This window comes from Oncorhynchus clarkii, chromosome 18 (assembly GCF_045791955.1).
Source record: "Oncorhynchus clarkii lewisi isolate Uvic-CL-2024 chromosome 18, UVic_Ocla_1.0, whole genome shotgun sequence".
Taxonomy (NCBI): domain Eukaryota; kingdom Metazoa; phylum Chordata; class Actinopteri; order Salmoniformes; family Salmonidae; genus Oncorhynchus; species Oncorhynchus clarkii.
The window spans coordinates 45,257,806-45,268,260 of record NC_092164.1 but is presented as its reverse complement, the minus strand read 5'-3'; the positions used below and the strand labels follow the sequence as shown (position 1 = coordinate 45,268,260).

At 44.5% G+C, this 10,455-nt stretch overlaps 1 protein-coding gene across 1 annotated transcript in view; it reads left to right on the top strand.

Annotated features, from left to right (window-relative positions):
• Positions 1-740: 740 nt before the first annotated feature.
• LOC139372665 (potassium channel subfamily K member 9-like) overlaps positions 741-10,455 on the top strand; it is a 36,181-nt gene continuing 26,466 nt past the window's right edge. Inside the window, exon 1 of the mRNA XM_071112446.1 lies at positions 741-1,341. Coding sequence (XP_070968547.1) covers positions 741-1,341 — 601 coding nt within the window. The remainder of the gene's footprint in view (positions 1,342-10,455) is intronic.

Here is a 10,455-nt window from a genome sequence, read left to right as displayed (position 1 = left end):
CTTGTCAATGTTGATTTATTGATCACGAGGTGGTTCTTCGAGTCACGGTTTTGGGATAGTTGTATCTTTACAATAAAGCATGGCAATATGATCCGATATAACGAAAGGAATCTGTAGTATATAAATGCGCAATGGACACGAATTATGCTGTGCACAGTGTCACATCTCTGTTTGGTTAAATGGGTTGATCATTGCCTGGGTTCAGATCCCCACAGCGCGAATCAATTGAGTGAGTAGCCTTTTTTCCTCCCGGATCCTCAGTTGTGTCGCTCTCCTCATTTATCCCTCTGTCTTGTCGACGACTCAACACAGCACATTGTGAATCAAATGGTAATAACTTCGGGCGATGTCTTCTATTTCTGAGCTGTATTTCTGGATTCCACACAGTCAATTAATTATGTGCGAATGGGGGGGGGGGGGGGGGGGGTGGTTCGTTGTTAAAAATAGCCTGCCACTTGAGGATGAGGCGCCGAAATGAACAGGTTGCTGCTTATTGAAACTTACTGGGAGCAGATGCGAAAAGATGGTTCACCCTCATCTAACCTCTCGTGGATCGGTTCACTTCTCTTTAAATCTTCCAGGAATGCATGACACACAACCTGAAAATACTGCATCAAACATTTACAGATTCACAACGAAAATAATCGAACATTCATTTGCCATATGTGTTTAATTGAATTCGTTATAAAAACGTTGACTTCGATAAGAAGACAACAGAGGAATCTAGCAACTGCTTGTTGATGGCACTACGCGCCGGGAGGACTTGGTTTGGGCAGGTTTTGCGCAGAGTTTCTAGGCTGCAGGGCTCGTGGTCCCGGAGATCGAGCAGTCTCCTGTGTCTCTCTGCGAACCCGGAGCAGGATCTGGGGACCTGTTACAGGGATCACACTCTTAGCAATCTCCACTACTGCTCCTCCGTCCAGCGCACCCACCGTCACCAACACGCGCCAGTCTGTCCCTCCTCTTCCAGCCGCTGCCAACGCTTTCCCGATTGCTGCGCAGCCTTCCCGGGGGATACGAGGGGACATGAGCCCCTCACACGCCGGATCCTGGTGGTCATGAAGCGGCAGAACGTGCGGACCTTGTCCCTGATCATCTGCACGTTCACGTACCTGCTGGTCGGGGCCGCGGTGTTCGATGCCCTGGAGTCAGATTTCGAGATGCGGGAGAAAGAACAACTGGAGGCAGAGGAGAAGCGTCTCCAAGGGAAATATAACATTAGCGAGGACGACTACCGCAAACTGGAGACCATCATTATGGAGGCCGAGCCCCACAGGGCTGGGGTTCAGTGGAAATTTGCAGGATCTTTTTACTTTGCCATCACAGTCATCACCACCATAGGTGAGTCTGCAGTCTACACTACATGGAGGTTTAATTGCGTAACAGCCTTACGCACAACCCCTGTGTCAAGATAATGCCAGTTATGCGGTGATATACAGTCGATAGGCTAATCACAGTCAGGGTCGTGGTTGTTGGGTGGTGAAAAGGCTCCATTTTAAATAGTTACATAACTTATAACCACTACATAGCACAATGAATTAAAGTCAACACAGCATTGTGCAGACAAGTGTTTCACTAAACTTAGTCCAGCAACATGTAGTCTATAGCCACTACCCGCTATTAACCCTTAAAACCTGTTCATTATCCAACATAAATTGTTTTAGAAAAGTAGGTCAAATGTCGTTTTAGCTAAATAACTCTGGTACGTTAACAGGCGAAACAGAATGATGATGCAATACCAGTAAAATGACAATGTTTCTGCACATCAACTTTATAGATAATAAAAACATATTTACTACCATTAGTAGCATCAAAACAATGCGTCTGCATAGATAAACGGACCATTTCCGTTATACATTTCAGCAGCTAATCAATTTATCAGAAAAGATAAGTAGCCTACACAAAAAAATAGACATATAGGTTACTGTATGCAATCATTCCCTCATTGCACCATCAGCCTACCACCCCACTGATATAGGTTAGAACACATTTTTGGAAACCAAATAATGACAGGCCTACATGTATAATAATTTCAACTGCACGACTGTTGCTGCACTGCATTACCCCTGTAGAAAACAGGTTCGAGTCCTTTACATTTCCGTCATGATTTAATGCCAGATCATGCCAGTGGTAGGTTACAAAATGTTGTGATTGATTAAGCGTTAACACAAAAAAACTGTGGAGGCATCAATACGTTTACATTCACACTAAAAAAAAATCGATATTAAACTGATTATGGCAGAAGGCCGAGTATGGCATTAGTCATGTTGACACCTTACTCTGATTATTTTAATCATCGGTGTAAGCATACACCGATAACATACCTGGTTTTCTGAGCAATCTTTCTACGCATGTGCAAGTGAATAATTTTCACATACAAACTTTACATGTCCGAACTCAGCATCAAATAGTCTTCACAAAAATAATGGTCACTGTGGTAGAACGTTTATTTTGATTGGCGATTTACTGCATTTCCCATCAGCCTGATTTCAGATGTGTCCATGTAAACACATTATTAGGGAAAGTCGTTCTTCTTGCAAAGCATGTAAACGTATTAAACGAACTATTATATTAACCAGACTATCCACAACAATCGCATTATTGTGTGAACGTAACTTTATCGGAAGTTCATTCTGTCAGCTGTTGCTGCATCTTGAACATGAGCTGAGCTGCTGAAAGGACACATCCTGGAGCTCCTGCAGGCTGCGATGCCTACAGCCACGTCATGAGGGAGGATCTGCAGCTGGCCATGCACGAGCTGCCTGAATAAAACGCAGATAACCTTTTCTCAGCCAAATGATCAGGTCCTTCCTTTTCCTCCAACGAATTTTAGCCTGATTTCACAATATCCAATTTGATAGAAGATAACAGGATATAGGATATAGCAGTCAGACGTCTTTGTCCTGTCCCTTGTATATATATATTTAAAAAATATTTTCCTAAACCTCAACTTCTAGATACTCTCCTGCAACCCGCCTAACCCAATGTGGCGTGGATCTGCTTTTTTCCAAAGTATTCCTATTTACTTCGGATCTGGAATCCCTCAACTGAAGCTAGCCAGCTAGGCTACCTTCCAGCTATCAGTTAGCAAGCCATTGCTAGCGGTCATCAGCTAACATTTAGCTCGGAAAGCTCTCGCCAGTTCGAACAACGTGACTCAAACCAGAGCATAACGGACCTATTTCTCTCCATATCCCCGGATTCCTACCTCAAACTCTGAACATTTTCATCAGGATCGCGACGTCCCCCAAAGGCTAACTTGCTAGCCACGGTCTACTAACTGCTAGCTTGCGTGTCCGGTTTGCTAACTGCTAGCCCCTGCTAACTGCTAGCTTGCCAGACCCGGTCTACTAACTGCCAACTTGCCTGCCCCGGTCTGCTAACTGCTAGCCCCTGCTAACTGCTTGCTTGCCAACCCGGTCTGCTAACTGCTTGCTTGTTTAGCCCCGGCCTATTAACTGTTAGCTTGTTAGCATCGGCCTGCTAACTGTCTGAATCGCCGTGCCCCCAGTCAGCCCAACCACTCACTGGACCCATATGTTCAATTGGTTACATATGCCTCTCTCTAATATCAATATACCTCGTCCATTACTGTCCTGGTTAGTGATTATTGTCTTATTTCACTGTAGAGCCTCTAGCCCTGCTCAATATGCCTTAACCAACCATGTTGTTCCACCTCCTACATATACAATGACATCACCTGGTTTAAACGTCTCTAGAGACTCTCATCATTACTCAATGCCCAGGTTTACCTCCATTGTACTCACATCCTACCTTACCTTTGTCTGTACACTATGCCTTGAATCTATGCTATCGTGCCCAGAAACCTGCTCCTTTTACTGTCTGTTCCGAATGTGCTAGACGGCCAGTTCGTAAAGCATTTAGCCCTACCCTTATCCTACTTCTCCTCTGTTCCTCTGGTGATGTAGAGGTTAATCCAGGTCCTGCAGTGCCTAGCTCCACTCCCACTCCCCAGATGCTCTCATTTGGTGACTTCTGTAACTGTAAAAGCCTTGGTTTCATGCATGTTAACATTAGAAGCCTACTCACTAAGTTTGTTTTACTCACTGCTTTAGCACACTCTGCCAACCTGGATGTCTTAGCCGTGTCTGAATCCTGGTTTAGGAAAACCACCAAAAACCCTGAAATCTCCATCGCTAACTATAACATTTTCCGCCAAGATAGAACTGCCAAAGGGGGCGGTGTTGCAATCTACTGCAAAGATAGCCTGCAGAGTTCTGTATTACTATCCAAGTCTGTACCCAAACAATTCGATCTTCTACTTCTAAAAATGCACCTTTCCAGAAACAAGTCTCTCACTGTTGCCGCTTGCTATAGACCTCCCTCTGCCCCCAGCTGTTCCCTCAATACCATATATGAATTGTTTGCCCCCCATCTATCTTCTGAGCTCGTGCTACTAGGTAACCTAAACTGGGACATGCTTAACACCCCGGCCATCCTACAATCTAAGTTTGATGCCCTCAATCTCTCTCAAATTATCAATGACCCTACCAGGTACAACTCCAAATCCGTAAACACGGGCACCCTCATAGATGTCATCCTAACTAACTCGCCCTCCAAATACACCTCTGCTGTTTTCAATCAAGATCTCAGCAATCACTGCCTCATTGCCTGCATCCGTAAGGGGTCTACAACCAAACGACCACCCCTCATCACTGTCAAACGCTCCTTAAAACACTTCTGCGAGCAGGCCTTTCTAATCGACCTGGCCGGGGTATCCTGGAATGACATTGACCTCATCCCGTCAGTAGATGATGCCTGGCTATTCTTTAAAAGTGCCTTCCTCACCATCTTAAATAAGCATGCCCCATTAAAAAAAAATAGAACTAGGAATAGATATAGTCCTTGGTTCACTCCAGACCTGTCTGCCCGTGACCAGCACAAAAACATCCTTTGGCGTTCTGCATTAGCATTGAACACATTAGCGTTCTGCACTACCCCGGTCAACTGCCCGGCACCCTCCACAGCAACCCGACAAAGCCCCTACCATTTCTCCTTCACCCAAATCCAGATAGCTGATGTTCTGAAAGAGCTGCAAAATCTGAACTCCTACAAATCACCCGGGCTCGACAATCTGGACCCTCTCTTTCTAAAAATTAACTTCTGAAATTGTTGCAACCCATATTACCAGCCTGTTCAACCTCTCTTTCGTATTGTCTGAGATCCCCAAAGATTGGAAAGCTGCCTCCAACACTCAGAAAATTGGATGCAGTCTATCACAGTGCCATCCGTTTTGCCACCAAAGCCCCATTTACCACCCATCACTGCGACCTGTATGCTTTCGTTGGCTGGCCCTCGCTTCATGTTCGCCTCCAAACCCACTGGCTCCAGGTCATCTATAAGTCTTTGCTAGGTAAATCTCCGCCTTATCTCAGCTCACTGGTCACCATAGCAGCACCCACCCGTGGCACGCGCTCCAGCAGGTATATTTCACTGGTCACCCCCAAAGCCAATTACTCAGTTTGGCCGCCTTTCCTTCCAGTTCTCTGCTGCCAATGACTGGAACGAACTGCAAAAATCACTGAAGCTGGAGACTCATATCTCATATCACACCTGTACATAGCCCATCTGTAAATAGCCTATCCACCTACCTCATCCCCATATTGTTAATTATTTTTTATTTATTTTGCTTTTTTTCACAATATGGTCATCTCTTTAAGCAGCTCTCATCCCCAAAACAATGGATTTTTAGGTGAATCAGCATTTATATAAAACAAGACAAACTCATAATGGTCTTTGTAGAGGGCCAAGAAAAGACAGGCAGTAGATTAGATAGCATTGTTTCTACACTGAGAGTAGGCCTACATTTTAGCCTATTTTCATTTATTTTATTTGTTTACATTTATTTAAAGCAGTAACTCCCCTCAATGTATACTGATCATTTAATGATTCTAGGACCAAGAAAATATTTTCTAAATTGCGTCTGAAGTTTCAAAATTGTATTTTCGTTAATGGGAAAATATGGTCATTTTTTTTCAAATTCCTGAAAAGTTTCTGTTTTGGAGAGAAGAGGTTTTCATCAGACAGAAATCAATATCAATAATTCATTTTCCCCCAAACAATATTTGATTAAACTGTATCAAAGATCAGAGCAGGTGGGCTTTAAGCCTACGTTAGGGAAAAGGGATACCTAGTCAGTTGAGCAACGGAATGCATTCAACCGAAATGTGTCTTCTGCATGTAACCCAACCCCTCTGAATCATAGAGGTGCGTGGGGACACCATCTACGTTATGGACACCATCTACGTATTATATTATTCAACACGGGCACTTAACGGTGCAAAAGAAACTAATGCACTAAGCACGTCTTCAGATAAGCCTGGCAAAATGTATTAACTGGCTACTGGAGAGTGTAGATTCAGGTAGTACCCTTCCATTGTATTTTATAAGTTACAGCAGCTAAAGAACATTCAAATGAATGGGCTTTAGAGTTATATCTACATGTAGAATGAGCTGGTTAGATCTATTTGAATGTGAAACGATCCCTTTAGAGTTTGGCCATATTTCCGTTGTTGAATGTAAGCCACAGGAAATTGGTGGCACCTTAATTGGTGAGGACGGGCTCCTGGTAATGGCTGGAGTGGAATAGGTGGAATGTTATCTTATTTACATGTGTTTGATGGCACTCAAGGACATTCAGAGACTTGTCCCGAAGCCACTCCTTCGTTGTCTTGGCTGTGTTCTTAGGGTCGCTGTCCTGTTGGACGGTGAACCTTCACCTCAGTCTGAGGTCCTGAGCTCTCTGGAGCAGGCTCTCTTTACTTCATCAAGGATCTTCATCAAGGATCTCTCTATACTTTGCTCTGTTCATCTTTCCCTCGATCCTGACTAGTCTCCCAGCCCCTGCCGCTGAAAAATATCCCCACAGCATGATGCTGCCACCACAATGCTTCACTGTAGAGATGGTGCCAGATTACCTCCAGACGTGACACTTGGCATTCAGGCCAAAGAGTTAAATCTTGGTAACATCAGACCAGAGAATCTTGTTTCTCATGGTCTCAGTGCTTTAGGTGGCTTTTGGCAAACTCAAAGCAGGCTGTCATGTGCCTTATTATAAAATAAATGTATTTTACCCCCAATTTCGATCTTGTCTCATCGCTGCAACTCCCCAACAGTGATTAAATTGTTTTCTTTCCCTCACCGAGCTACACACAATACCACAAAATGACAAAGCAAAAACAGGTTTTTAGAAATATTTGCAAATGTATTCAAAATAAAAAACAGAAATAAAACATTTACATAAGTATTCAAACTCTCCTCAGTACTTTGTTGAAGCATCTTTGGCAGCAATTTCAGCCTTGAGTCTTCTTGGGTATGATGCTACAAACTTGGCACACCTGTATTTGGAGAGTTTCTCCCATTCTTCTCTGCAGATCCTGTCAAGCTGTCAGGTTGGATGGGGAGCGTTGCTGCACAGCTATTTTCAGGTCTCTCCAGAGATGTTCGATCGAGTTCAAGTCTGTGCTCTGGCTGGGCCACTCAAGGACATTCAGAGACTTGTCCTGAAGCCACTCCTGTGTTGTCTTGGCTGTGTGCTTAGGGTTGCTGTCCTGTTGGATGGGGAACCTTCACCTCAGTCTGAGCTCTCTGGAGCAGGCTTTCATCAAGGATCACTCTGTACTTTGCTCTGTTAATCTTTCCCTCAATCCTGTCTAGTCTCCCAGTCCCTGCCACTGAAAAACATCCCCACAGCATGATGCTGCCACCACCATGCTTCACCGTAGGGATGGTGCCAGGTTTCCTCCAGATGTGACGCTTGGCATTCAGGCCAAAGAGTTCATTCTTGTTTTCATCAGACCAGAGAATCTTGTTTCTCATGATCTGAGAGCGCTTTAGGTGCCTTTTGGCAAACTCCAAGCATGCCGTGTGCCTTATTCATTTAATTTCGATCTTGTCTCATTGCTGCAACTCCCCAATGGGCTCGGGAGAGGCGAAGGTGTGTCGGGAGAGGCGAAGGTGTGTCATCCAAAACATGACCCACCTGACCGTGCTCCTTAACCTGGAAGCCTGCCGCACCAATGTGTCGGAGGAAACACTGTTCAACTGCCGACTGGGGTCAGCCTGCAGGCACCTGGCCCGCCAGAAGGAGTTGCTAGTGCGCAGTGAGCAAAGTAAAGCCCCTCTGGCCAAACCCTACCCTAAACCAGACGACGCTGAGCCAATTGTGCGCTGTCCTATTGGACTTGTGGCACAGCCCGGGAATGGACGCTGGTCTGTAGTAATGCCTCTAGCACTGCGATGCTGTGCCTTAGTCCGCTGCGCCACTTGGGAGGCCCGTCATGTGCCTTGTACTGAGGAGTGGATTACGCCTGGCCACTCTGCCATAAAGGTGTGATTGGTGGAGTGCTGCATAGATGGTTATCCTTCTCCACGGAGGAACTCTGGAGCTCTGTCGGAGTGTCCATCGGGTTCTTGGTCACCTCCCTGACCAAGGCCCGTATCCCCCGATTGCTTAGTTTGGCCGGGCGGCCAACTATAGGAAGAGTCTTGGTGCTTCCAAACTTCTTCCATTGAAGAATGATGGCCACTGTGTTCTTCGGGACCTTCAATGCTGCAGAGATTTTTTGCCTCAACACAATACTCCTGTCTTGGAGCGCTACGGACAATTCCTTGGACCTCATAGCTTTGTTTTTGCTCTGACATGCACTGTCATCTGTGGGACCTTATATAGACAAGTGTGTGCCTTTCCAAATCATGTTCAATCAATTTAATTTACCACAGGTGGACTCCAGTCAAGTTATAGAAACATCAAGGATGATCAATGGAAACAGGATGCACGTGAGTCTCATAGCAAAGGGTCTGAGTACTTATAAGATATAAGATATTATAAGATATTTTCATTTTTTATTTTTAAGAAATGTGTTTAATTCTAAAAACCTGTTTTCGCTTAAACATTATGGGTTAATGTGTGTAGATTGATGGGGAACATTTTTTGATCAATTTTAGAATAAGGCTGTAACGTAACAAAATATGCAAAAGGGAAGGGGTCTGAATTCTTTCCGAATGCATTGTAAATACACAATGAGTAACGATAACATGGGGTACCAGTACCGAGTCGATGTGCAGGGGTACGAGGTAATTGAGGTGCCTGGTATAGAGGTCCTGGATGGCAGGGAGCTCGGCCCTAGTGATGTACTGGGCCGTACGCACAAACCTCTGTAGCACCTTGCAGGTCGGATGCCGAGCAGTTGCCATCCCAAGCGGTGATATCAGCCAGTCAGGGTGCTCTCAATGCAGCTGCCAAATCTTTTCAGCCTCCTGAGGGGGAAGAGGCGTTATCGTGCCCTCTTCACGACTGCGTTGGTGTGTGTGGACCATGATAATTCCTTAGTGATGTGGACATGTGAAACATGGGACACGTTTAGAACCTAAATGTCTGTGTTTAAAACTTAACCATTAGCTATTTAGATTTGCCAGTAAGTATTCTCATCTTAAACACAGGCGTTTAGAATGCAAGACTAAACATGACAGTCAGCTTTTTCCAGTCAGTTTCCAACCAGGAGAACACCTAAATCTCCTTCGTGTTCAGATTTTAAACACTAGTGTTTACTTTCCCATCGTGGAATACATTTAGTCATTAGAAATTGATGTGACTTTCCCTGCCTTTAATTCAGATGAGTGTTAGGGATGTCTGTCCCCCTACCTAGCTTTCAGCACAACTGAACAGGACATTTGATTCAAGAAATCCTGGTGTTGTTGTTACTCGGCTATGTTGACTTAATTTCCGTTAACTCTCTCAGAGTGAAAATATATGGGAAAGGCCTCATCATATTTCCCAGCATGATTTTTCGCACGTAGACTTTTAGAAAAAGTTTATTTTAATATCCGTTTCCTCATGCACATTGACTGATTCATTGATCTTATACTATACAGAGACAACAACTTCTATTGTTCTAATCTAATCCAATCTGTAAGGGGTCGGATTTATTGCACCTGCTACTGAAATGGTTGTTCCAGTTTAGATGGTTGAGGTAGCCTTGTTTGTTAAGTCCTTCACCATAGCAGTCACTCAGTGCAGTTTGTGGTTGATCAAATATTCTAATCGTTGGGTGTCCTCCCTCAAATCACTTCACAAACCAACCTATTGTGACTGGCACGTCTGATGTGGCCCATGAGCCGGGATTTTCAGACCACAATGTTGAGGATAACTAGGCCGTAACTAAAGGCCTTGTGAAACGTGTAATACAGTATGTGGTTATAAAGGGTTTACTTGTACTGAGATCAAATATTTTCAGACCACAATGTTGAGGATAACTAGGCCGTAACTAAAGGCCTTGTGAAACGTGTAATACAGTATGTGGTTATAAAGGGTTTACTTGTACTGAGATCAAATATTCTAATCGTTGGGTGTCCTCCCTCAAATCACTTCACAAACCAACCTATTGTGACTGGCACGTCTGATGTGGCCCATGAGCCGGGATTTTCAGACCACAA